General features: G+C 36.3%; 1 protein-coding gene across 5 annotated transcripts in view; it reads right to left on the reverse strand.

The window, feature by feature from the left end:
* CACNA1E (calcium voltage-gated channel subunit alpha1 E) overlaps positions 1-25014 on the reverse strand; it is a 453280-nt gene that overhangs the window by 263591 nt on the left and 164675 nt on the right. For all 5 annotated transcript variants that reach the window (XR_015733193.1, XM_060690120.2, XM_034409672.3 and 2 more), the window contains exons 5-6: positions 12523-12628; positions 11260-11399 (exon numbers count right to left, since the gene is read on the reverse strand). Coding sequence is in view for 4 of the 5 variants with exons in the window: in XM_060690120.2 (XP_060546103.2) it covers positions 11260-11399; positions 12523-12628 (246 nt within the window). In the remaining variant the exon portion in view is untranslated. The remainder of the gene's footprint in view (positions 1-11259; positions 11400-12522; positions 12629-25014) is intronic.

The raw sequence follows: 25014 nt of genomic DNA on the forward strand, positions 1-25014 counted from the left end.
TCAATGGTATCAAAAATCTCTGAGAGGTCAAGAAGAGCAAGGATAGATGCACCATTGCCATCCTGTTCTCTTCAGAGGTCACCTACAAGCCTGATCACTCCACTTTGGTCTCATACCTAGGCCTGAATCCTGACTGGAAAAGGTCTAGATATCCTCCAAAGTTCTCTAGAGCTGCTACAGAACCATTTTCTCTACAACCTTACTTTAAAAGCTTAGACAATAGTACAGACGTTGGGTCCAATGATGGCTTCATGAGGAGGGGGAGAATCACTGCCTGCTTAAGAGATAATAGGACAATCTTCTCTTTCAAAGAAGAATTCGTCACTGTTAAAATATAATTACACATCAACTCTCCAGAGACCTTTAGCCAGGCGTAAAGTGGAATTAATATATACAGGTAGCCAAGCTAACAGTCATGAGGACACCATCCACTTCAACAGGTCCAAAAGGATCAAACTCCTCCCAGATAACTAAAATAAACTGAGCCCTAGCTCAACCCCAGTCTGCAGCACACTCTTCTTTTTTATTTTTATTTTTATTTTTGCTTTTATAGGCCTTTGGATAACCAAAAGCAGCTGTTTGTATTTTTAAGTACCTTAACCTCATTTATAAAAACACTCTCAGTGGAACTAAACAGTGTGCAAGCTCTGAACATCTGTCCATTTCTCTATTATCAAGGAATTAAATGGCTACTTCTCCCATCTATTGATGACTGGTTAGCAAAAAATAAATACAAATAAACTTTTACTTCAGCAATTCTAAGTGAAAAGTGAAAGGATCTAGTTATTAAGATTTCTCTAACTTAATCCCTTTTCTCTTTCAGCAAGACTAATTATAGGGGTCTTTCAGAGAATCTTTATTTCCCCTTCCAAGAATGGCCCAAGGCAGATTCAAGTAATATGAGTTGCCCAAAGAAATCAGTTTTATGCATATGTGAGCATGCATGTTTATTTAAAAGATTATGTAACATCAAGATAATGTTGACTCTTAGTGACTACATACTGTACAAAATGGAATGTCTAGATTCCCAAACCCATTGCAACAGTTCTTCCTCTGTGGCAGTCATGACTTTCTCTCAAAACTCCTGATGGTTGTCAGTTCCTAAGGTTATCTGCTTAGTACTACATAGGAAAGTAGGTATGCAATATTTGATGGTGAATGTTCCTTGGGACCAAATGAATAATTGAATTTGCATTTTGTACTGTAGGAAGTGAGCACCCACCCCTCTCCTAGGAAAATGAGATATTTTAGGAAATATTAATAGGGCACATTATTTCCCCTAAAAGGAAGGCAGAAACTCAGCCCCCCACCTTTGTCGATGGGCCATTAAAGCCTGGATCAGCCTATTCTATGTAACAAACATCTACCTCCTTCAAGAGAGCCATAATAGGAATTGCCCAAAGCCCTTTCATTACATCATCACCCAGCAAGAGTCAACCAAGCTTGGGACTCAAAAACACAACCTACAAAGTTACCCCTGCATGGCGCCATTGGAGTCTGACAACCAATCAGAATACAAGCTCAAATTCAAAAACCCAGAGAGGGTATAAAAGTCAGGCACTCTCAGCATCTCTTCCCTTTTTTTTTTCTTCACCCAAGATCTTCAAGGCATGTGATCCTGTCCATCATTAAAACCATCTTTACAAGCAGCCACCATCTTTCCAGTGACTTTCTCCCCACTTGGAACTGAACCCAGATGGACATTTCTTCCAACAGTACTTTCTTTTTAATCATTTGGTGCATTCTTATCCTTCGTCGGTAAAAATACTCTCTAGGTACGTGATGGCGAACCTATGGCACATGTGCCCCAGGTGGCACGCAGCACCCTTTCTATGGGCACGCAAGCCGTCACCCCAGTTCAGTTTCACTGCGCATGCGCACACACCTCCCACCAGCCAGCTGGTCATCGGGTCTCTGCTGCACATGCGTGGGGGGCATGGGGGGCAGGCACCCATACGGGAGTGCCACACACACATGTGCGGGTGCGGGGCATATGCATGGGGGCCACGTGTGCATTGCATTTGGGGGGTTCGGACTTGTGCGTGCATTCTCATACATGCGTGCGCGCTTTGGGCACTCGGTCTGGAAAAGGTTAGCCATCACTGCTCTAGGTGATAGTTAAAATCTACTAGCATAATATCTGCTTATAATAGAGATAGTCTAGTAATGGTAACAAAGTACTATGTTTTTATAAAAGTGGGATAAAAATGAAATAAATAAATAGATTTTTCTTTTCCCCCCCACCTCCTCTACTTTGCTTCAAAACTACATGGGGAATGTATCCGACTCCTTTCTTCTTCCAGTAAGAACACAACTACTTTATAGTTATTTGCATAAAAACCAAAGTCATTGTAATTTTCTGCTCTTCTCTGCTGTGGTCCCTTCTCTTTCACTAGGCTTTATTTAAGACTCAATTATTTCCCCCACATTCATATCAAGAAAAACTGGTTGCTCCATTCCTGATTTTCCGAAGGCCTCCAGACTTCGTTTTCCTGATCCTCCCTTTATGTATCTTGGCATGGCAATCTCCATCATAGCTTCACCTGAGCTTCTTCCTTTAAAGCTCCAGTCACAGTCAATCAAACAGACTGTTTTCCCTGCTGCATCATTTATCTAGAATTGTCCTTATTATGTCTCCTATCAACCTACTTATTGCATTTCCTTGCTCTCTTTTCATCTTGGAAAGGAGTAAACTGGTTTCTTGCAGCAGGAAACCAGCCAAGTTAACACGTCTTTGCCTTGATCATTACAAACCACTTGAGAGCTTAGGTTGCAGTTTTTATAGCACAATTTCATGTCTAAGCTAAAATGTAAATCGGGAGCTTCTCATTTTCACTGCTGCATAGCTTCTTCCTGAAACAAGGAGCTGCATGGGGCTACTAAGATAATTTTCCTCTTGTTTTTTCCCCATGCTAAGAATGGAAGTCAAAAATGCTAATTAGAATTAATTGCAAAATAGTATCTTATTTCTCATAGACGCTGAATGACAATATTGTATGCATGTTTAATAAGCAACTTTCTAATGTTGATAATTATGCTAATTAGGAATTAATGCCTTTTTTTTTCTGTACTTGATCCCACTTAGTGATTGCTAATGATTCCAATGTCAATGTTTGACCAGTTTTGAGTTGCAAATCAAATTAGGGTTTTTTTTGTCATTACTACAAGAAAAAAATAATAATCCCTCTCCCCATATCTTTTTATAAGCTGTGTTTGTCACACACAATTTAAGGCTTCCAAACAGTCATTTTAGTAGATTGCAAGCTTTTCATAAGCAACCTGAGTCAAATATACTTACTGAAAACTACCTAATGGACTTCAAAGAATTCCTCCATCTTTTGGGACAATTTTCATTAATCTAATTGCTTATGAGCATTTTAGCTAAGATCTTAATATTTATTTTCAACCACAATTGGAACTGGAATTTCCATCACTAAGTGGTATGGCAATTAAGTGAATCACTTAAGCCTTTTTTGCTGCGGTTGTTAAGCGAATCACACAGTTGCTAAGTGAATCTTCCCCCATTGACTTTGCTTGTCAGAAGCTCCTGGAAAGGTAGCGATTAGGGATCATGTGACCCCAGGATGTTGCAACCATCATAAATACATTCTATTTGATAAGCATCCAAACTCTGATGATCCTGGGGATGCTTCAAATTATGGTCATATATGTGAGAATTGGTCATGTCACTATTTTCATAACTTTTAACAGTCATTAAACAAATGGTTGTAAGTCAAGAGTTACCTATATTATATTTTATTCACTGATCTACTTAGATGAACGGGGGAAATCAATATGTACTTTGTCTTCTAGTTTTTCTTTTCTTTCATTTTAATTTTTTAAACCGAGTTTTCTATGAAATCTGCTCTTTTTCTCTGCTGATATGTTTGGAGCCTCTCAACAGGTTGTGACCAGTTGGACATAATTTAGGAAGGGAGAGGTAATCACTACTTCTATAGTTTTTAGGTGTGTAATTAATTCTCAGAAATATATTTATCTCAGTTTATAATATGCAATTAAATAAAAAGAATAATCCTAATAAAATGGGTTAAAATGTTTTTTAACAGTAACGCACAAGGAAATTAGGAATGGATTATAAGTATTCATTTCACACACCAAACACATTGTTTCAGTGTTGTTGCAGTGCATTTCAAATACTAAAATACTGAAATCTCGCCACATAGCAGAAGATCCTAAAAAGAAGAATATTTAACAAATGTAAGAACAAAAACCAGCAACTTGATTTTAAACAAAAAATAGTAACTCAAGCAGCAGCTTGAGGACTATAAAGCAGCTAGTCCAAAATGCCCTCAACATTTAAATACCAGATGTGAAGAATGCCAAAGGAGGCCACCACTTGAATAAGGTAGGGTTTTTCCAGTGTGATGAACTCATTTAGGCTTTTGTACTCTTGTCTTTGAAAAATGTATCTCTTACCTGTTCAAGAGGAAAAAAAATTGCAAAGCACACTCTATGCCTGGTCTAGCTATACATAATAAACCATTAGGGTTGCCAGGTCTGCTTCCAAAAAATAGCGGACAAGCGGGGGGGGGGGGGGTTAAGTGGTAAAAAAATAAAAAAATTTTTTACAATTAAATTATATATTTTCTTACAAACATTTTAACACGTATTAAAATAATCACTTCAAAACTTTACTTAAAATTCAAAACATCAAATATATTATAATAATATGTAAAATATTAAATTACATTTTAATTTCAACATAAAGCTTTTGAATAAAAAAAATGTCCACTATTTTGTGAAAAAAAATAGTGAACATAATGTGAAAAAAGCAGACTGTCCGCTCAAATAGTGGACACCTGGCAACACTAATTTACCATGCCAATAATCTGGAAATAATCTTAATGTTATAAAAGCATTAAGCCCTGAGAGAAATGATTAATTTCTGCCATACAAAACTCTTTCTTTCTATCTGCAGTTATAAGGCTCTGAATTCCAAATACAAAGGTTTCTTACTATTAAGAGTAACACCAATCCTTTGAAGATAGCACAAGGCCGAACTTGGAAAAATATATAGCAACCTTTACTAAAACATTAGCTTGGGAAAACAAGGAAGTGTGAGAAAGAAACTAAGGATTGTCCTGCATTGATTCTCTTTGGTATAAAAGGGAAGGAAGGGGAAACAGTGGCAGGCTTTCAAAATTCTGTTACTATTGCCTATACCAGTAAAGTAGAGATCTAGTATTTCTTGTGGTATCTTTTTCCCGGCCTGACCTAACTCAAAGCATTGACAGCCATTAAGAATTAGATTACATTAAATTAATATGGAAACAAGGAAGGACACATTAATCAATATACCAATCATGTTGTTATTTATTTATTTAAAACATTTATATAACTGCCCATCTTTCAGCCAACTCTGGGTGGCTCCCAGTCAAAGATTAAGAAAAACATATAAAATCATTTTGAAAATTATAAACACAACCAGATAAAAGATTTTGTTGTTTTATAACAGAAACAACAAGTTCATGTTATGATACCTGTTTCACTTTTATTTCCTTTAAATACAATAATAATGATGTATCTTATGTTTCAAATGATAGAGTCACATCAGTTTTAAAATTAATACTGTGATTAGTGATGCCATTAAAAAAAGAAGGCAGGCTTATACAGAATCTCTCATATGCATAATTCTTCTGAGGAAAACTGGATCCCAAGTTTCATCGGCCTTTGCACAGCTACGAAAATTCCATTCAGTCTTCAAAAAGTCAGATGTAGCCCCAAAACTATCCAGGAAAACTTCAAGTATCTCTGCACTTCTACCCTAATTTAATTCAGCATCTGCTCACAGGACTCAGGCTGCAATCTCTTACTCTTCAAGTTTTGCCCTTTGGTCTGGGCAATTTAACTTCCAGCTGCTAGATTCTAATAGCAGGAACTACTGGAAATTATGATTCCTCAAATCCAGATTACATTAAACTACAATATTATTTTTTAGGAAATAATTTGTGATTGCCTTCTACAAAGACCACTGTCAATGGATGTGGGAGTATAAACAAGTAGAGAAATTGGGAAGATGAAAAATGCAAAAATTATGACAGTGATGCTTAATAAAATTGACAAATAAACAATCAATCAAAATTTATTTATGGTCCAAGACCAAACTCAACTGACAACATTGATAACCAAAAATCCATAAATTCTTAATCCAAATCAACCGTCAATATTATTATTTACCTGAACCAAACAGTAGCCAGAGACCTACTATTTTGATTAATCCTAGTAAAATTCAGTTTAGTTCTTTAATAGAATGGAACCAGGAGAAAAAGCAAACACACTTTAGCATTTATTATAATAATGCAAAAGAAAAAAGTCACTTTCCCACAGATAAAGAGTCCCATGCTTCCTGGAATGAAATATGTAGTTCTGCACATATGATATATTTGCTACCTTCTCCAAGTTGATCTAGAAGATCCTATTCCTATCAACAAAGTTATTACCAAATTCCTTCCCCCCCTCCACTTTCTGTGATTTGTCATAATTCCAGTCAGATGTTTAGAAGAACATAATACAATTCATCTTGCCTGATCTATTATAGACAATATTACAAAAAGCACTATTCCATACTTTTCCAGTTGTGAAGCTAGGCCCACCTTCCCTGAAGACAATGACAAAGTTGTTTTGCTCTTGGAAGAATAAAGCAGAGGAGAAAATGGATAAAACTTCACTGACTGTATATGTAAACATTGTAGGTCAAATTAGGTTATTAAGTAGTAGCCTAGCATTTACAGCCAATTAGGAATAGTGTACAGGTGAGATAGTAATAATATTAGAGAGAAGAAGCACTCTCTCTCTCTCCTCTGTATCTAGTCTAGAATCCAAGCAGGCTGGCAAGAGGGAAACCTCTTCCTCAAGGAAGGTGTCTAAATGATCAAACATGCTCCATGAATCTATGAAGTGAATGTATCTTCTACTTATTGCAACATCATGAAGAAACATACAGGTAATTTTTTTCTCATTTTGGTATAGGAATGGACACCAATGACCATAAATCCTCATCTCTCATAAATGCTCATCTTTCAGGCATTACTTAGTCGGTCCCCAACAAACTAGGATGCCTTATTAATCAGAATGCTATATGTAAGAAACTTACATGATACTAACATATCATAGATGAATTAAAACATAAATAACCAAGGAAAGAAGCAATCTAGAACTAAGGAGAAATTTAGAACAATTAATCAGCCTCCAAAAGTTGTGGGTGTTTCATCACTGGAGGTTTTTATGAAGAGATTGAACCATCATTTTCTGAAATGGCCCAAGGTCCCTTCCAACTCTCTTATTCTGTTAAATGATGCTTCTTGCCAACGTGCTACTTATTTTGATTGGAAGTGAATCTCCAACACTGAGGAGAAGATCTTTCTCATCCCTAATTGCCTGGGATAGTTTTAACTGGAATCCAATCTTTATGAAAAGCTATAGCTTTTATCTGGAATCATATTCTGAGTTCATTTGCTTCCTGAGTTTTCCTTCTAATTTTAGAAAGTACCTTTGAATATCCCCCGTATCCAACATAGAAAAACACCCAAAAGAGCAAACTACTGTAATTTCTAGAGTCAAATTCTCCTCCTAAGGGGAATACTATTTTCTCTAGTTTGCACTGGATTTTTTCAGAAAACCAAAGAAGTCATGACTCTCCACTCCCACACAGGCCAATAAACATACCCAGTCTAAAAGAAGTAACTCTTGTATGTTCATATATTTTACACAACCATAAACATACAGGAGGTTTTATTATCCAGAGATCAATGTAAAATACCCAAAGGGCTTTTCTTTTTTTTTTTTAGGGATGAGGGTACCTTCAAGTCAATGATAACTCCTGATGACCGCCTGGACAAGTCCCTGCAGTTTTCTTGGCAAGATTTTCAGAAGTAATTTTACCTCTGCCTACTTCTTAAGGCTCTGAAACCTTGACTTTCCCAAGATCACCTACCTGGTTTTGTGCTAAGTGGGAATTAGAATCTTCTAGCCCAGTGCCTTAACGACTGCACTAACTTTTGATCTATCTAAACTATACTTTGCCCAAAAATACTCATAATACTTCTAATCTTTGTTGTACGCATCATGTGTATTTGTGCCTGCATGTACACACATTTATATAATTCAGCGAGAGAGAGAAAACAAACTAATGTAAAACAATGAAATGTATTGATATATCAGCTTGATCTGATCATCACTGATAATCCATTGAGCAAGCATTCTGTAATATGTTCACAATTCTATCTAAAGTAATACCATGCCAAAGTCCCTGAAGATACCAAGGTACATACTGTATGTATAGAAAAGAATAATTAGCTTAGGCTGCCATTTCAGAGAGAATTCAGTATTGAGTGTACAATTCATAAATGTACTTTATTTGGTAGCATTCACAGAGTAGAACATAATGCTGACAATCTCTGTCATGCACTCAAAATTATCTCCAAACCTTTCTTAAATGTGCCCTCTAGTGATTTTTAATGCCATGTCTTTCAAAGCACTGTGAAACATATTAACTATACTGATTTTTAGGGGACCTAACAATACATCTGCCAGATAATTGGAATGTCTATGAAGTGGTTGTGCCTTTCATTACTCATTACTCATTACATTAAAAAGATATCAATACAAAAGGATGTGCAAATAACTTAAAGTGGTTTATTAAATGTGTTTTAAATGAGTTATTCCAGAAAAATGTTCAAGTTCTGCATGTTAATGCACACTATCTACTAAAGTTAGTATCGGGTACTATGTTGAATATTGCTCATTTATCTCTTTGATACATTAATTCAATTGTTTTGGAAAGAAAGCCGCCTGCCTTATTTCCAGAGCGACGTAAACAGGGAAGGCTTTTCCTTCTTATCAGGCAAGAAAATTAATCTGTGATGAGGATGAATGGCTGATGATCGCACAAAAAATATAGAGAACCTTTGAAAATTGGAACCAGAGCTTCCTTTTTTCCAATTTTGATCCTATAGAGTTCCCAACCATTCCAACTCTGTGGACCGGCAGTGGTGGCAGTGACTGCAGCAGGGGGAGAAGGAGTGGTTTCATGTGCATACCTGCCACTTAGGCAAATGGAGCTTTGCCCGCTTGCTTACCGCTTGCACAACCTGGTTCCCAAAGGACCACAGATCAGGCCCAGGCTGTGGACCAGGGTTGGGGACCCCTGCTACAGAGGAGGGTTAGTTGATGGACTACAGTATAAATCAACAAATTCATTCATTCATTCATTCATTCATTCATTCATTCATTCATTCATTTATTGGTTCGATTTATATACCACCCTTCTCCGGAGATTCAGGGTGGCTACACTGCGTTAAGCAATAGCCTTCATACTTTTGTATATACCTGCTTAGTAGGGCTTTCGGGGGGCCCTAAGCGGTGGGTTTTTTTATACAAAGTCAGCTTATTGCCCCCACAATGCGGGTCCTCATTATAGAGTTCTAATTAGCATGTTACTTTTTCCTACCTCTCATTTTCAGGTCCGCCAATAAAGAAACTTGGGAAGAGAAGGGCAGATGGACAAATTTAAGAAATGAGGACATTAGTGTCAAGCTTCATACCAGACACAACAATAAATCTCAACTCTCCAGACAAGTAACCCTCACTTTCAAGAATTTGCTTACAACAAAAGTTCACAGTCATCACACAGCTACATTAGTTCCTTTATAGCTGACAAGAATGAAACCATATTTACAGAGAAAATCCGTTTATTGCAGTATGCACAAATCAAGTCTATATATAAATCTAAAGTCCAATGTTTTTAATCCTATGCTCTTTCCTCCCACCTTTTCAAATCACTAGACATTTACTTGTTGCTTCATTATCTTGAGATTTTGAGGTACTTCCTCAGGGTTGACATAACAGTTCTTTTCTGGAATGCAAAGAGCTGGCTCCTGTCTTACCAATTTTATGCCTTACAATAAAGCCTCTTCAGATAACAGCACAAAAGATTAGTATTTTGCCGCACATGGAATAAATGTCAGAGAATTGGTAATTCATAGATTAAAAGACCTCACAAATCAAGATGTGTAGGACCTACAGAATTTTCTTTCATGCTTTAGCAACTAGAAAATTAAAATTGCCATTTGAGAATAGGAGCATTTTCCTTGACTTCAGCTATATTTGATTCTTTCAAATAATATGAGGCCAGATTATATTATCTTCCATTCTCCCTATATGTGATCTTTGTGATATGCTGATAAAACATCTGAAAAAGTAGGCATGATATGATTGTCACCTTATACCTTACAATTAAAGATAAAGTACATATGGTAAGTGAGTACCCTATAGATGAAGGGTGTCAAACTCAATCATGTCATGTGATGTATCATGATGTATTGCAATGTTTTTTGCCTTTCCTGAGCCAGGGTGGGTGTGGCCTGTGTGTGACACATCTGGCCCATAGGCCGCCATTTGACATCCTTGCTATAGATAGAAGTAATAAATTTGGCAATCATTTTAGATAATTTTTAAGTCCTGAAGTCGTACAGAATCTTCACAATCACATTTTGATAATATAACGTTAACTATAAACATAACTACTGATTTTATACGAACACATTGCAATGTGTTGTTAAATTATGTACTTTGCAATTTGACTACTTTTGACGTATTATGGTTGGGCCTTCAGTGTTGGTTAGAAAATTGTTCTGAGAAATTGGAAAATTATTCATATTCCTCATATTAAGGATTGAATTCAAGAGATATGTGATTTATCTGTTTTTGAACAGGCATTTTTATCTATTAATTTTAAAAAATGATTCAATGTGTTTTTCTCTGTGACATAGATTTCCTGATATTTTGTAATGTCAGACAAACATTAATTTTTCCCGCTCAGATGAATCTATAAATTTGTTTTATATTTGATTAATATATAATAAACATCAATAGTTTCCCCCTCTCTATTAGGTTTTTTGGTTTGGTTTGTTTTTGTAATTTGTCATTAATTGCTTTCCCTTTTTGCACATTTAAAAATTCTACATTCGTTACATTAATTTCTCTAAAACTTGTTAATAAACAAACAAGTAATAAGTTTGTTTTTTTAAAAAAACCTCACGGAGTTGGAGGTGATCAGGCTTAAGGAATGATTAATGAAGCAGATAGTCAGAAAAACAGTTAACCCTTCCTGTTGCAAATTCTCTTCCTTGAACCTGCTTTTTACTTTAAAAAAAGAAATTGTTCTTGCACATATTAACACTCTAAAAACATTATCAGCAACTTTAAATAATGCAATGACTATGAATAAGACAAACTTACCCACTTAGGACCACAATGAAATCCATGACATTCCATCCATTTCGCAGGTATGAACCCTTGTGGAAAACGAATCCCAATGCAACTATTTTAATGCCAGCTTCAAAGCAAAAAATCCCAATAAAATAAGGTTCTGTCTTTTCCTACAATAACAGAGGAAACAAACAGATCAGAAATTGTAATTAGCAAATGTCAAGGATAAATTTTTGGAGCTTCCTAATTGCAATTTCTAATTCCTAATTTGAGTTTAGATTAACTATGTTTATTTAATCCATTTGAATTCAACAGGATTTAATAAGGTCTTAGTATTAGATTATTTACTGAGATGATCTTGAACTTTTTCAGAATATATTCAATAATCCAGACAAGATCTAACCAGTCCTATTGATTTCAGAAGAATTTTCCTTAAGTGGGATGGATATGTCAACATCCAATGAATTCCTTTTTAGTGCCACACTTCATGTGGGACTAAAAGATTTTAAATATTAAGCTTAGGCTCTTTGTGACTAATGAAAACCTTGTTGCCTGCTAGTTCTTGTTCTCCTTCCCTCTCTCTCCCTCTCTCCCCCTCTCCCTTCCTCCCTCCCTCTCTCTCTCTCTCTCTCTCTCACACACACACACACATACACACACACACACACACAACTGCTAGATGTTTAAAGCAACAATAAAAACCAGTTCCAATTACTGAAATCATATGGTACATTTTAATAGTGTTGACATAATCCACTAATCTGATGACAAGTGGCTATGTAACATTATCTTATCTCTCCATCATATGCAACATTTACTTCCTAGTACTGGTAATTTACAAGCTTACTAATTTGTTCAAATTCAGAATGGCTCCATGCAGAGTGTACAGGAAACAGTTTCAAACAACAAAATTTGGGAATAAATCCTGATTTCCATACCCCAATCTTTTATCTTAATTTATTGTTTTAGCTTAATTTATTGTATGCTCCCAGCCATTTTGAAGTTTCTTGTCCTGGACAACCAGGAAAATGGTAACTTGGCCTAGACTAATTTTCAGAAGAAATAAGAGCCAAGAGTGTTCTGTGCCAAACTTGGGTTGGAACTCTGCAATTACAACATCTCAGGCCTTTGCTAAAAGGCTGGAGGACTATTCTCAATCATGATAACTCTGAAGGTCAAGACAAAACTGAATAGCTACTGATTTATCATCCTTGAGACTGAAATTATACAATGGAAAAACTGCAGTACTATCTAGAAGAAAGGAAAATCAAATAAAAATTAAAGTCAACTTACTAATCTGCGAGACATAGGTGTCTTATCATCTTCAGGGAGATGCTGCTCCAAGGCCAGAACGATGCAGTTTGCAATGATGGTTGCCAGAATCATGTATTCAAAAGGCGTATAGAATTATGTTAAGGAATACAAAGCAAATAGCAGACATGGAACAACATTCTGAATCAATTGTCTCCTTGTTCAATCATGCTTTTTTGTTGCCCCTTCTACACCCCTTAATACTCATTAATATCACCTGCCCCAGAAAGATAAGTATTTTTGAGGTAAGCAGTCAAGTGGAACACTCTGATAAATATATTTGGAAGGTATACAAGTGATGAAGGAAAGATCCAAGTAGAATGGTACATATTTTTGTACACATTTGAGTGTCTTCAACAAATCACCCTAGCATTTTATGGTGTGTGATGTTTCAAACAAAAGTGAGAAGAACCAGAGTTCTACACATCTAAAAAATTCACAGCACAGTAATGAAGATAAGACCCAGTAATGCTACTGTTTGTAGGTAGCCTAGAAATTCTCAAAGGAAGGATGAAACAACATACAAAACAAATATATAAAAGAGTTGCAGTAAAGCTGTGGATTTAATTTCAATAAATTAATTGTCCACGGAAAGTGGACAATTTCCTTTTGTGGTGGCCCCAGGATCTCAGTCTTGTCAGTTTCTTTAGCCAATTCAGCAACATAAAACAGTCATCAAGTAAGCCCTGGCTGATTGCCATCCAAAGAACAGCAAAACTGCAGCTGAGTTCATCCCATGCTGATGCTAAGCAAGAGGTTCTTTTTGCATTAAACCAAATGCTCAGAATGAGCAATTGAAAAGACTAATATGTCACCCTCCATTATTGGCAGCTCCATTGTTGGTCAAGGGTGGGTGTGAAAGGGAAGCTGTCTCTTTGAAGCTTTAGAAAGCTGAGAAATAAAATTGTTGTAATTATTAATATTGTGTTGCCACAGACTTCCACTTTCCGATCAGCTGTGTAGGTACAGATTGACTTAAAAGTGGCAATTTGAGTTGTCAAGGTTATTAAGGCAAGGATGAACCAACCTCTCAAACTATTAAATTATCCATGTAGAATTGGCAGGTTTTGACCCCCCCCCCGACGCATCTTTTTCTCTGCCTCATGGTTCATCTCCCTCCTTCCTCACACATCAAAGTCCAATTTTGTCTCTGCTTTGGTCCCTAGCTTTCCTCTTGCAACTGTAGTAGCTATTACAAATGCACACTTTTAGAAGCAAGGCTGCAGGAATCTTTCATCCGGACTAAAGGAAGTTTAGTCAATACTCAGTGGGATACCTAGGACCTGCCTAGAAATTATACCCACATCTAAACTGAGTCAGGGGTCACCCAAGTCTAGTAGCAGGAGTTGGAGTGATGGCAAGTGAGAGCTAGTCCTGAAGTGGAACAGACAAAAAATACTCCATTGTTGTTTAAGCACCAGTTGCCAAAAACTAGGACTTTGCTATTTATATGGCATGTGATCAGACTGGAGTCTTTCTATTCGTATTTACCATAGTGTGAGAGAATATTGTAACCTTCCTGCTTTTTCCTGTACCTGAAGGGGTTTCTCACTGTAAATTGGATCCTCAGACCTCTCAAGAAGCTAAATTCTACCGTCTTAGCAGAAGCCTCTGTAAGAAGAGATGCAAAAATATACAAAGGGAAAGGAGGGCACAAAGGAACAACTACTTCTCCAGCTGACCTGCAGCAACTGGTATTTTCTGATCACTGACAGACTACTTTAGAGAGTTCTACCTTCTGGTCTGAAAGGCTTATCATTCCCATCTCTGGCACATCCCATCTCTGCAGTGACCAAAAACTCCTTGTTAGACTATTCCAAAACAATCAGGGTTGGGTGAAAATAATCGGAATGTGTATGTTGCAAAATGCTGGAAAAAGCAGTTCATCCTTGCTTTCCAACTGTTGCACTAGCCGCAGCCTGCTTAGGCATAAAGCCAGCTGGGTGACTTTGGGCCAAGTATTCTCACTCAGCCCTAGGAAGGAGGCAATGGCGAACCGCTTCTGAGAAATCTTGTCAAGAAAAGTGCAGAGACTTATCCAGTCTAAGAACTGGATATGACTGAATGGAAGAAAAACAAATCTTCCTCTCCACTTACTGTATAACTAACAACAGCATTTCCAGCAACAAAGAAAAAGGGAGCCTTGGGGGGGGCGGTGTTTAGCCATATACAGTGGCAGATTAAGGCTCACTGGTGCCTTAAGCACTGACAAATCTTGGTGCCCCCCTCCTTTGTACATACTGTACAAATGAAGCCAAGCTTAGGCTACATATAAGTTCTACTCACATCATGTATAATATTTGGCTGCCATTGTTCCCAACAAGATGTTTTAGTTTAGTTTTATCAATTTTTTTTTTACAAATCTTCATTGGGTTTTTTTTTTCTTTCTCAACTTTGTGGTGCCCCCTTTGGGCCTGGTGCCCTGGTGCTTAGTCTGCTTAATGGTTAATACACCACTGGCCATATAGGATGTAGACTGCTCTCTTCCGCTGTCAACTGGAATTTAAAAAGCCAGTGTTATTGTTTCCCTGAATAAGAGGCCAGGGACAGGGTAGGATGGAGAAAACATGAGTCAAATAAATGCCTTGGAATGTGGAACTAGGAGTGAGAGCTGGATCTCTACAGCCAGAGTTTTTTCATATGTGAAATGTCTTCTGACATATTTCATGAGAGACCAGAAGCTGAAAATCCTATTCATCCATATAAAAGTGCCAGAGGAAGGTGGTGGTGAAGTGAACTGTGCAAGGAAGATGCCAAAACTGATAATTTGACCATAATTCCTAATATAAACCTTGATTTGACATAACCTGTAATAATTATGAGTTATTGAGCTGCACTTACCACTTTCACAAATGTGCTAGAGACCGATGGGTTTGTGTAAAATATTATGTACCAGCAAACAGAGTTTCAACATAACTCTTTAAAAACATTAAAGCAATTTTGGAGATTTTGGTTTAAAAATAGAACCTTCTTGTTGGAAAAGAATTAGGTTTTAGAGAATTAATATTTCTCTGTTCTAACTATCTTCCTTAAATGCCCCTGTTTTTCTTTACTGAATACACTTTTGGGAATTCTGCTCCATTCCTTACCATCTGTACATATAGAAATGACAAGGATTTTACAAAGTTAGTCTCATATCTTCAGATTTTAACTCCAGGAAAAACCAGCATAGAGTGCATAGCATATTTATATGTATATATTGCAATTTTGAGATTCCTATTTAAACCAAAAACACAGTACACAACTCTCTCCATTTCTAATACTTAACAAGTTACATTGGAAGTTCCTCTCTTCTATTAAGTTTGGCAGATTGCCTGGCAAAATGAGATCTGAGCACGGTGAAGCCAAAAAGAAATTAAAACCAAAAAAAAAGCTCTCCCATTTATCTTCTTTTAGTTCCCATTTTCTTAGTAATCAAAACCCTTAGTATTGCTATAAATTTGTATATATTGCAGGTCATGGCAAGTATAAGATTTTTCTTCCACACAAGGAGAAAAAAATATACAAGTTCCTAAAACTTGTACTGTAGGTGCTAATTATATAAATTATACATTTGCTTCTATATATACAAGCAAGTGTATAAATACTTTCTGTGAATAAAACTGCAGTATATTTCAGCAGAGTGGCGAAAGCTACAGCTACAGATCAGTACTCTATGCTAATTAGATGATGAGCTACCTCAAGCATCCTGCCCTTCCCTCCAAAGACTCTTTATGTTGAAACTTGGCATAAAGTATGCACCTTTTAAAAAGAGGGCAGTTATAAAGTGGGGCACATGGCTACCAGAATGGGATATTAAGAAAAACATCAGTTTAAGTTTATTGAAAAGTTGCTCCTGAACAGTTAAATAGATAATAGACTGCATTTGTCTTTCCTGGGATGGCATATAAATAATTGCTGCTTTCTATTCAGAGTATGCCTACCTTTTATCTCGCCAACTCACAACTCTTCGGACTAGACCCAATCTCCTATTTTAATATTCCTTTCTTTCTTTTTCTTCCTTCCTTCTGCCCTCCCTCCCTCCCTTCTTTCTTTCCTTCCTTTCCCCAAATTTTTAAGGCTGAAAGGGGGAACAAATGCTTCACTACTGTTAATTGTTAGGTTGAAGTATAATGAGAAATGGCAAACTGAACTCAGTATGTTTCTCTGCCCAACTGAATAATTTATGAAAATTGCTGATGCTCTTATTTAAAACAACATATCGATTGTATGTAATACGAAGTGAAGTTTATTTCGATGTAAAACTTTTTTGAAGATTTGCAAAATGTCAAAACATCTTTAGAAAAAGGAAGAAAACCTTAACCCTCCCTTCTTTGAGGGAGATGGGTGGTTGATAAATATAAAACATAAATAAAATAAACCCTCAGATTACAAAATGACACACGACAGAAGACTAATAATTCATTCTTAAATTCTGTTCTGTACATCTGTCAGTCCTAGATAATATAGTTTAAAATAAGGGTAGTTGGTGAATTTTGCTTCCTACCTATTCAGTTAAATATGGAACTAATGCATTTTAAAATTATTGGTGCAGAAGAATTTGTAATTTAACAAGATACAGTTCATTATTAAAATGAAGAATAACTTCAGAGCCAAGCTAGATGAGATATTAATGATCTTTGATCAGATTATCTGACATTTCTTCGAAGAAAAAAGTTGCAGAGTTTCCCATGTGCTCTTAAATTCATGAAGAAGTTCTCTCAACGATTTTTTTCCACATAATTCTCAGATGGATTAGTCTGCTATTCAATACTAAGAGAAGTTGCACCTATTGAAATTCCTGGTTACCTTAGTTAACTGTAATGATTTGATATAATACAAAGTATATTAACAAATCTATAAGTAAATTAACATTTTAAACATCATATGGAGACTAGGGATTTCCTAAATTATTATTTTAATTATAATTAGATTTTTTTTTTCTGCTGGCCATGCTCATGTTCTTTTAACTGTTGCTGGACAGAGAGAAATTACATAGGCGATTTCCTGACCATTTACGTGACGCAAACCTCACTGAAATTACCATTAAAAATACAAAAGATTCTCTCATTCATTTCCTCCTTGGATTTATCATCGTCCCTATCGTTATATAATAGTGTAGGAGAGAAATGCAACTAAAAAAAAAAAGCCAAGAGAGGAATGGGTAAAACTATCTACAACATCAGCGGAGAGTAAACATAAAATTGAGATGGTTATCTGCAAGCCTCCTCAATTGATCACCTAGCGACATGTGATCAAAGGAATACTATCTTAACACCCCAACCTAAGATTAAATCTTCTAGTGCTTCTTATAAGCAAATTCAATGAGGAAGGAGGCAGGCGGTCACAAATGGTGGTCATGTGATATTCTAGCTTAATGATGTGCAACTGAGATTACTGGGATTACCATCATTAAGTGGAAAGATCACATGACATTATTCTTTACAATCACATCACTCAATTCTAGAATCAATTGCTGTCATAACTAAGGACTACCTCTACATAAGACCGGCACTACCGTAGGCAATGTAGGATGGAGCCTTAGACAGCAAATGCTGGATGGGAGGAGACAAAAACATTAGCAAACCTTTAGCCATTCATACAAATAACTTCTAGAAATTTCTGAATAATCCATACTTCTTAAAGAAACTTAGATAATATAGAAGACACTTATTTTGTGTATAATTTCAGAACAGATGAAGAGAACAGGTCTATCTATTTATTTTTTTCAACATTTATTTTCCATGCAGTTACCTGGTTTTGATCCATTTTAGTGGATTATAATTGCTTCCATTTTTATTGGGTACTCATGTCCGACCTGTCATTCAGGTAACATTGTTAATTGTTACAGATCAGGTAACAATATTCATAAAGTACAAAAATATGTACCAGGTAAGTATCCAATATTAATGAAATGCTAGCTGGCCATGTCCTCCATGTCATCTTTGGGTTGCCGGGCTGCAGCACACCTGGAGTCTTATACTTCACAGCAGGCAAGGGGTGGGGTGATAAGAGGGAGAAAATGAAGAGACCACAATGGAGGAAGAAGCCAGAAGGCTGTATAGTGTTGTTGTTTTTTGGGTTTGTCCCCCATTTCAGCTGCATATTGAAAATGTATAGTTTTGGCACTGAAAAAAGTGACTTATGACCATTTTTCACATTTACAACTATTGCAGCATTCCCATGATCATGTGATCTAAATTTGGATGCTTGGCAACTGGCATGTATTTATGATGGTTGCAATGCTCTGGGATCATATGATCACCCTCTGTGACCTTCTGACAAGTAGAGTCAACAGGGAAGCCAGACTAACTTAACAACCTTGTTACTAATTTAACAACTTCAGTGATTCACTTAACACCTGTGGCAAAAAAGGTGATAAAACGGGGCAAAATTCACTTAACAAATGTCTCGCTTGACAACAGAAATTTTGGCTCAATGATTGTCATAAGTTGAGGACAACCAGTATATATCTCATCTCTCTACCAACTTTGGAAAAGGTTATGTGTAAAAACAACCCCTCTGCCCAAAACCCAACCACAGGTGCTAAATCTACACAATTCCCTGTTATGATCCTGGAAGTCCACAAGTGAATTACAATTCTAGTCATCCTGGATGCCTTCTGGAGTGTCCAATCAGATTTTAATGAAGTGAACCCTGAACATGATTAGTAACCCAGCAGTATAATGCTGGATAGGCATTTTTTGAACACATGACATCCTGAATTACACAGACTGACCCCTCTCTATCATTCCTACACTTAGAAGTAAGTATAAACATGTCAGCATCCTATATGTGTTGTAAATTTAAATTCTCTTGATTTTTGGACAAATCACCTCGGACAGCCAAAGCTGTTATGAATCAATTCTGCTCAATTTATGAGAATGTGCCCAAATGATAAAAACAGAAAGGATAACACAAACAAAACAAAAAGGCATGCCGCCACATGTTCAACTAAGCATGAACACAAAAGAAGATTACTATCCAAATCCATTTGGGTGACCAACTCACAACACATTCTGCTTACTTATTGAAGTTACTAGCCAGCAGTTGTTCATGTGGAGTAAGTAAATCGAGATTCTAGTTTATTGTATGCTTATTACTTGGTGCAATGGAGAACTAAGGATGAAGCCTAGAGTCTCAGTAATCTGGTCTTTTTATTTACCTTCTCCTTATAGAACACTAAATCATTTGAGACAAATGGACATGAAAAGACTTCAGACATACTGTATAAGCCATATAATTCATAACACATAAGAAAATGGTTTTTCTCTACCAGACTTAGTCCAGCCCTCAGTTCCTATGATGGAAAACTGAATGGGAAGGACATGAGTCAGGGAATGAAGTAGGGTGCTTTCTCCTATGATAGTCTTCATCAGCTCCTGCTATTCAGAAGTAGACTACTCTTTGGTTGGGGGCAATATGCTGGCTTTGTAAACTGTTTAGAGAGGGCTGTAAAGCACTATGAAGTGGTATATAAGTCTAAGTGTTAGTGCTAGTGCTTTCCTGATGCTTTGGCTTATATCAAGGATAGGCATACTAGTATCTTCCAGGTATTTTGGATTTCAAATCCCATCAGCTTCTGGGAGTGCAAGACAAGGCACTGTGCTAGGAAGGAAGGGCAAGGGCTTGCTGAGATGAAACTGACCATTTAATTCACATTCCAAAGTGAAGGAGCAGCATTCTCTTCGCCATTTGTTAAGTAAAAATAACATTTTTACTTCTTTTAATGATAATAACCAAAATATTCTTAGACACAAGGGTAATCATGTCCACATAATCCCCACAATTGGTCTGGTTACTTGAAAGAGCCATGGTGGCAGAGTGTTTAGAATGCAGTACTGCAGGCTACTTCTGCTTACTGCCTGCTGCCTGCAGTTCGCCAGTTCAAATCTCACCAGGCTCAAGGTTGACTCATCCTTCCATCCTTCCAAGGTCGGTAAAACAAGGACCCAGATTGTTGGAGGCAATATGCTGACTCTGTAAACCACTTAGAGAGGGCTGGAAAGCACTGTGAAGCAGTATATACCATATTTTTCGGAGTATAAGACTCACCTTTTTACCCCAAAAAGAGTGCGAAATTATGGGTGCGTTTTATAGTCCAAATCTAGCCCTGCCCAGCCTCTGAAACAGAGATTTGAGAAGCTGAAAAAAAAGCAAGGTGCAGAGCTCACAACCAACAAACCTGTTGCTAAAGTTCATCTCTGGGAACAGCTGATTGGGGATATTCTGGGAGGCCAATCCACTCCCAATCAGCTTTTTTCTTATTTTCCCCCCAAAAAACTAAGGTGTGTCTTATATTCCGGTGCATCTTATAGTCCGAAAAATAGGGTAAGCCTAAGTGCTATTGCTATTGAAAGCTCTAGTTTCTTCTGTATTTTTTTCTCTGATTGGAGAATGCCATCCTACAAACTTGCATTTACAGAAAGACATGGGAAATGCAAGTTGTAAATGCCATATGAGCAAAGCTCCCTTCCTTCTAATCATACATTAGATAGGGATTGATATAATTAAATTGTACATTGATTTTAACAGTATCCTTTGAAAGTACATTGTTGTTTTAAATAAATCCATTCTAGCAGTTTCTCAGGACATTCTGTACCTTACACAGTCTCAGCAACAGTTTCATTTTATGGTTTGAGACTGATACAAAAAGTAGCCTAATTAAATGAGTGTTTTTAAAGCTGGTGAAAGGTACTGGGATTTTTTGATAGGTACAGATGTATCTACTTTAATCACCTTGTTACCTCAAGTGCCAATTAATGCAAGCAGATTTAAGCTGTTGTAAACTGTTCTGACCCTTCAAACTAGAGTGGGAAAACAAATCTAAACAAATGACAGCATTGATGTATTATTTGCAAGATTTTATCCATATTCATTTACCAATTTGCCTCCATACATGGAATTACACAACACACTCTCCCTCTCCCTCCCTCCCTCCCTCCCTCCCTCTCTCTCTCTCTCTCTCTCTCTCCAGACTTAATAAGAACAAATAGCACCACAGAGCCACTTTTACTGGTTGTTCTTTCATTGAAAAACTGCTCTTATTTTATATTCTTCATTAAAATAAAAGTTATATCATGTGATTTATTTTCTTGCCTTATTGTCTTTTTCAAACTTCAGTTACCATAGCAATTGGATGCAACTTGGCATTGCCATGACAACTGCTGCCTCAGTTTCAATTCACCATCTGACAGGGTGCCTCTCCTTCCCTCGTTTGCCTCAACTGTCAAAAAGAAAGACCCATCCCCAAAGAAAGCATAAAATCAAATGAATGAAAGTTAAAACAACATAGCACTGTCAAAACAAAACAAAACAAAGCATTCTACATAGCTAGAGTGAACTGGTCCCTCATTACTGTTGCTGGGTTTTTTTTATTAGCATAGATCTCACATCACATCATAAAGATTTGTGCCAGGGTCAGTGAAGGAATGCTACTGTATTCGTATTACATTGTGATTGATATACATACTGTGAGTTAATATCCATGGATAAAATCCAGTTCAATGAATTCTATAGTAGGGCCAAATCTAAAGATGTCAGGAATTGCACAGGAGAACCAATGTAGTGCCAGGGTAGGATGCTAGTTCTGGACTTTAATCAAATCCATACTCTGTCTCCAGGATTGTATATGTCTTTGGTTCAGTCATGAGCTCTTTGGCTTATAACCTTTTTCAACATTATCCTAAGGACTCAAGAGAATGGAATGAAGTAATCCCTCCCCAACTGCAAATTCTAATTATTCTGTATAGGAGTCAATTAGATTGCTGGGTTTTTTTTTTACAGTGATATAAAAAGGCAAATAATTACTTTCACTGATTATTTGCTAACAGCTAAAGATCAACACAAAATCAAGCATTAATTCATGCATATTATATATCACTTAGAGCACAATAGTCCTGGAAGTCTTTCAGCACATTTAAATTAATTTAAGCTGCTCAAGAACATGGTCTGAACAGTCATTTTAAGTCTGAGTTTACCCTTAGGCTGTAGAAACATTGCAGACGTGAACCATACTGAAAATCATTTCCCCTCAACAAGAATTACAGTCCTTTCACAAGTTACAGGGATCTCTTCCGAAATTCTCCAAATTTCACCAAAGAGTAATTCCTTTGATCCTTTAAAGAAAGTCATGCTAGGTAAAAGCATGTTTCACAAATAACTCTGCAAAGGTGAATATATGACATACTGTATTACAGAATATTAGAATCTGGGATCTACAAAAATTTGATTTGCAAAGCCTTCCTATTATGTAAAGCTATAAATTTTTATTCCATGTGGGATAATATATCCACATGCACTTTAAGAGATATAAAACATTTCTAACAATCCACCTCTACATTTTTATGTAAGTTATGAGACTTAAATATTAATGAATTAATATGGCTAGGATTGCATATATTTATAATTAGATGTGTCTTCATAATGAAAGTTTTTTGAGATTTTTCAGAATTCATTGGTGCAGCTTTTTTTAATCTAGTTTGATGGGTGCTTGTATGAAACACTTCCATGGTACTTTGGATCCTAAGAATTTAAGGTACATCAGTTAAAAAAAAACAGGTAACCCTTGACTTACAACCACAATTGAGCCAAAAATTTCTGTTGCTAAGTGAGACATTTGTTAAGTGAATTTTGTCCCATGTTATGACTTTCTTGCCACAGTTGTTAAGTGACTCACTGCAGATGTAAAGTTAGTAATATGGTTGTTAAGTGAATCTGGCTTCCCCATTGACTTTGCTTGTTAGAAGGTCACAAAAGGTGATCACATGACCCTGGGATACTGCAACCATCATAAATATGAGTCAGTTGCCAAAGCATCTGAATTTTGATCATATGACCATGGGAATGCTGCAAAGAATGTAAGCAAGAAAAATGTTTTTTTTTCAATGCCATTGTAACTTCGAATGATCATTAAATATACTGTTATAAATGAGGACTATCTGTATTGGTTCTCAGTAAGCCAGAATGATTAGCCATGGGGAGTTTTTTTTTTCAAAATAAACACAACCGTGTCGCATATTGCTGTAGATGGCTACTTGTTACACTCACTACTTCAAAGCAGTTAGATTGCAAAAGAGCCATTCTCCCTGGTGAGAATTATAAATAAATACACGAAAAAGGGGGAAAAGAGAGGATAAAACTGTAAACAGAGGGAATTTAAATTACCTTTCTTTTCTCTGGCTAATTTTCCTCTGCCTCTCCCAAATTTCTAAGGGACATTATCTCCCTAAAATAAAACTACTTTTCAAATTCCTCTGGAAAAGCAACTTTGCTCCCTATGTATGTATTTTCTATCATCTTCACCTTTCCCTTTCTCTATTTGCAAAGTAGATTTCTCAATTCCAAAATGGCTGAAGTGTCACTGGACTGCTCTTTCATGGCAAACGAACACTGTGTGCTTATTAGGCAAATGTATATGGAAGGAAACTCTACTAAACTCAATGGGACATATCTGATGATATCTGATGAATATAATTCAACAGCACCGTCTAAATCTGCATATTATTGGAGACCACCAACACATTATATTTGATTGCTATTTTAATTTATTTATTTTGTTTTTGATGATTAAGATTTAATACGTTAAAAATTAATTGATGAAAGTTTGACCTAAAGTGGTGAAGATAATAACAAGTCACTATAATTATTATTGAGTGCAACTCTTTCAAATTCAAATCTAAGCTCATCCAAGAAATCCTTCATCTTTACACAATGTGATATTCTGTCAGCCTTCCATTTAAAACATTAATCCAGAAGAAACTAATTGGCTCTCTTCAAAAAATTTCTCTTGTCAAAGTTGCTATCAAATATTTACCATATCTTTACTTCTGAATATTTTTCTTTCCATTATATTCAGTCAGTTATATTTGATGGTATCTGATAATAACACTGTCATTTTACAGGATATTTAAAAGCATTTAATAGCTAATTGGTGACAGAATGTATTATCAACAGCATTTCATAAAAATATGGAGTGGTGTTTATACAGGGCTTAAAACCTGAAAACCAAAAGATTTCATATTTGATGCCTGCCAAAAGATGGCGGCTTTAACGCAATAACCTTATGGTTACAGTATCAGAATCAGGCTGCACAAAATTCAGTGTTTTTTTCTCAAACAATTGAGTTCCATCTAAAGCATTCTAATTATTAACTTTGAGGAAAATTTGAGGCACAGCTTGAAAAAATTAGTAAAATGTATGCTAAAATTCTTATGAGTTCCTTTATAACTTTATATTCATGGGTAAACAATAAACAAGTGTCATCTCACAGTTGTTGGGAGGAACAATGGTCTACGGTAGGGGTGTCAAACTCACGTCATCATCATGTGACATATTGGGACTTTTTCCCCATCATTAAACTGGGTGTGGGCGTGGCCAGCATGTGACATATCCAGCCCATAGGCTGGGAGTTTGACAGCCCAGGTTTAAGGGGTCATTTAGAGCAGTGATGGCAAACCCTTCAGGCTTAGCATGTTAAATTTTTGGAAAATGTCT

This window comes from Pantherophis guttatus, chromosome 3 (assembly GCF_059756535.1).
Source record: "Pantherophis guttatus breed Tessera chromosome 3, ASM5975653v1, whole genome shotgun sequence".
Taxonomy (NCBI): domain Eukaryota; kingdom Metazoa; phylum Chordata; class Lepidosauria; order Squamata; family Colubridae; genus Pantherophis; species Pantherophis guttatus.